This window comes from Carlito syrichta, unplaced genomic scaffold (assembly GCF_000164805.1).
Source record: "Carlito syrichta isolate Samal-C Ts95f unplaced genomic scaffold, Tarsius_syrichta-2.0.1 Scaffold309276, whole genome shotgun sequence".
Lineage (NCBI taxonomy): Eukaryota > Metazoa > Chordata > Mammalia > Primates > Tarsiidae > Carlito > Carlito syrichta.
The window spans coordinates 2,991,911-2,995,512 of record NW_007253372.1 but is presented as its reverse complement, the minus strand read 5'-3'; the positions used below and the strand labels follow the sequence as shown (position 1 = coordinate 2,995,512).

Below are 3,602 nucleotides of genomic sequence, written 5' to 3'. Positions count from 1 at the left end.
TTTTTGAGTTGGAGTCTCACTCTGTCGCCCAGACTGGAGTGCAGTGGCCACTCCTGGCCACCACAACCTCGCCTGCTGGGCTCTGGCGATCCTTCCGCCTCAGCCTTCCAAGTAGCTGGAATTACAGGCATGCGCTACCACGCCCGGCTGATTTTTTGATTTATTGTAGAGATGAGGTCTCGCTGCCCAGGCGGGTCTCGAACCCGCGGGCTCAGGCAATCCACTCACCTCAGCCTCCCAAAGGCGCGGGATTACAGGCTGAGCCACCGAGCCCGGCCTAATATCATTTTTTATTCAAGCATTATCTAGTAACTTATAACCAAGTGAAAGAAAGCATTCTTGATGTGCTTCAGAGTTTAACCCTTGCATATGTTAGAAAAGGCCAAGCGGCATAGTGGGAAAATGGGAAAATGAACCATGACATTCTCAGGTTAGGTGTGAGTACTTCGCATAAACGTGCCATTTTCTTCTTCCACGACTGCACAGAATTTCTTCAGCCGTACCAAACAGCAAAGGTGGAAGACAGAAGGGCCTCAGCTTCCCGGGCTCACCCTGCGGCCCGGGGTCTTCGACCCACCAGGACCCTGTCAATCAGGTGGACCTCCAAGGCCGGCTCCCAACACATCTGGATCATTATTTCTTCTTGAGAGTAGGATGGTGCTTGGAGAAGACCAATCGTCTTGGATTATATTTCTCTCTGCTTCTTCTGAGGAGAAAAATAACCAATGTGACAATATTGATAGTTACCTTTAACTCTACACTTGTAATTATATTTTCTTAAAGATTCTTAGCAAAGGAGAACTTTGCCTTAAATTGTTTCTTTAATTTTTTTTGAGTTGGAGTCTCACTCTGTCGCCCAGGCTGGAGGGCAGTACCACACTCACGGCCATGCCAGCATCCACCTGCTGGGCTCTGGCGATCCTTCTGCCTCACCTTCCAAGGAGCTGGAACTACAGGCACGCACTACCATGCCTGGCTAATTTTTTGATCTGTTGTAGAGACGAGGTCATGCCAAGTTGCTGGGACTGGTCTCAAACCTGCGGGCTCAGGCAATCCACTTGCCTCGACCTCTCAAAGTGCTGTGATTACAGGCTGAGCCACCGAGCCCAGCCAAATTGTTGTCTCTTATGATCAAGAGAGCACTCATCAGTTGTGACTGTTGATTAATTAAAAGTATCATGGTTACGGAAACCACTGCACACTACAAGTTTGATTCAATTTTAGGTTTACTTGTCATAACCCAGATTTCATTATTTCCTGCCATTAGTAAATTTACTTTAAAAAGAGCAAGCTAGTAATGTAACCAGGATGTAGGTAAATCTTTACTATTTTCAATAATTTAATTTTGTGTGATGTGTAATCTTAGAAATTTTCTACTGAGTGCAGAAACTCAATGGTGGTTTGAATTTGAAGCCTATCTTTGGAACTATAGAAGTTTAAATGCATGTATGATTTGCTCAAAATAGTTATTATTTGGATGAAATTTAATAAAAGTTCAAACACTGGTAGTATGCTGGAAAGAGCCCTGGACTTAGTTTAAGTACCGAAGTTCTTATCCTGTTTGACTGTTGCCTAGTACTTTTATGTTAGACAGGTTTTTTTCACCTCTTTCAAATTACTTACCTGTAGATGACATTGAATCCAGTTGACCTCTAATTCTTTCTCTGTTTAACTAATTAATTTATGACAGTCGTAATGTACTTGGTATTGTTTACTGGAAGGGAAAAGAAAGGAAACAAACTCTGTGAGTAATTCAGTGTTAATAATTCATATATGGCTAAATTCATGATTGTTTAGAATATTTTCACCAGATACATTATAATAAATTATGAATTAGCTGCCAATGAAAGATGGGAAATATTACTTGGATAAGTATATTGCATCTTAGTACCCCGTTATCACCTGTTGAGTTACTCTAAGTATAAATTATTAACAGTATTTACTTCAGCATTTACTCATGTGGTGTATTGAGGTGCTATTCAATTGTAGAATATTGGCACTGGAAGAACCTTGAGTATCACAGAGGTCAAAAGCCATGTCCCAGGGCAGGTTGTTCAGGGGTCACTTTTGCTAGAGGGTTTATAAAAGAAGTATAATAAGTAAGACTGGAAATATGGGTGGGATCGAGTTGTGGACAGGATGAATTAGAATGGGGAATGGGTTTATACAAAGATTCCTTTCCAAGATGAAAGAGATATCTTCCAAGATGAGAGAATATTTTTGCAGGAAGAAAGGAAGATCTTTAGTAGGAGAGGTTTAATGTATTGTTTACAATAATTCTGAGAATGATTCTTTGGAGCTGACCTATCAGTAATCATAGTGCAGAGGTGAAGGGTTCTCTTTATCTAAACGATAGGCTTTCTGGGCTTGAAAGGATAACACAAGTATAGTTTCATTTTGGCTGTGGTTCATTACTTTTTTGTAATAAACATTACTTGCATATGTAATTTTGGATGATTATTTCTCTGATCCATTTGTTTATTCATTCATTTATTTATCTTTGAGTAGGGGTCTCACTCTGTTGCCCAGACTGGGTACAGTGGCACAATCATGGCTTATTGCAGCTTTTACTTTCTGGGCTCAAATGATTCTCCTGCTTCAGCCTTACAAGTATCTGGGACTATAGGTGTGCACCACAACGCTTGGCTGATTTAAAAAAATTTTTTTTTGTAGAGACAGGGTCTTGCTATGTTGTCCAGACTGTCTGATCCCTTTAAATAAATAATAGCTCTACATTTAGAATTTGTTATACTGATTTTTTTGTATTTATTCTAAAGAAGGCTAATCATACTTTTTTGAAGTGAATAGTCTTTATGACACTCAGTTTTTCCTATAATCTTTTGTTTTGTGTCAGGTTCATTCATCTTTGCAAGGATCTGACTAATGCTTTCATTTTCTTTTCAGTTTGGCTTGGGTTGAACAAAGAATTTAGCCTGTATGTACTGCTTTAATCACTGGAAGAATGACAGATGACAAAGATGTGCTTCGAGATGTGTGGTTTGGACGAATCCCAACTTGCTTCACTCTCTATCAGGATGAGATAACTGAAAGGGAGGCAGAGCCATACTATGTAAGTATGTTGATGTGGCCAGTGGAATATTGAACTTGGTCTGTTTTTGTAAATAAAGTACTAAGAACCTAGAGGCTATTATCCAGTATTTTATATACAACTAATTCATGCTTATTTGGAAAAAAATTAGAAAATACAGGTAAGCAGAAAGGAAAAAGTCACCTCTCATCCTACCTCCCAGAGGGCAGAATCACTGTTGCCACGTTGATATGACTCCTTCTTGACTTTTTCTTGGCGTATATGCATGTTTCATAGAATATATGATGATGGAATCATAAGCTATCCACTGGTTTTTAGGAAACTATTTTGAAAATAATAGGTTCAAGGTTGGGCTGAGTGGCTCAGCCTGTAATCCCAGTACTTTGGGATGCTGAGGTGAGAGGATTGCCTGAACCTGAGGGTTTGAGACCAGCCCGGACAACATGGTGAGACCTTGTCTCTACAATAAATTAAAAAATTAGCCGAATGTGGTAGTGCGCCTGTAGTTCCGGCTACTCGGAAGGCTGAGGCGGAAGGATCGCCGGAGCCCAGC

General features: G+C 40.3%; 1 protein-coding gene across 2 annotated transcripts in view; it reads left to right on the top strand.

The window, feature by feature from the left end:
* The window catches only part of ATG5 (autophagy related 5), a 138,026-nt gene that overhangs the window by 9,966 nt on the left and 124,458 nt on the right, over window positions 1-3,602 (top strand). For both annotated transcript variants that reach the window (XM_008067062.2, XM_021717088.1), the window contains one exon: window positions 2,905-3,070. In XM_008067062.2, coding sequence (XP_008065253.1) covers window positions 2,963-3,070 — 108 coding nt within the window. In that variant the 5' untranslated portion in view covers window positions 2,905-2,962. Of the gene's footprint in view, window positions 1-2,904; window positions 3,071-3,602 lie in introns of those variants that run through there.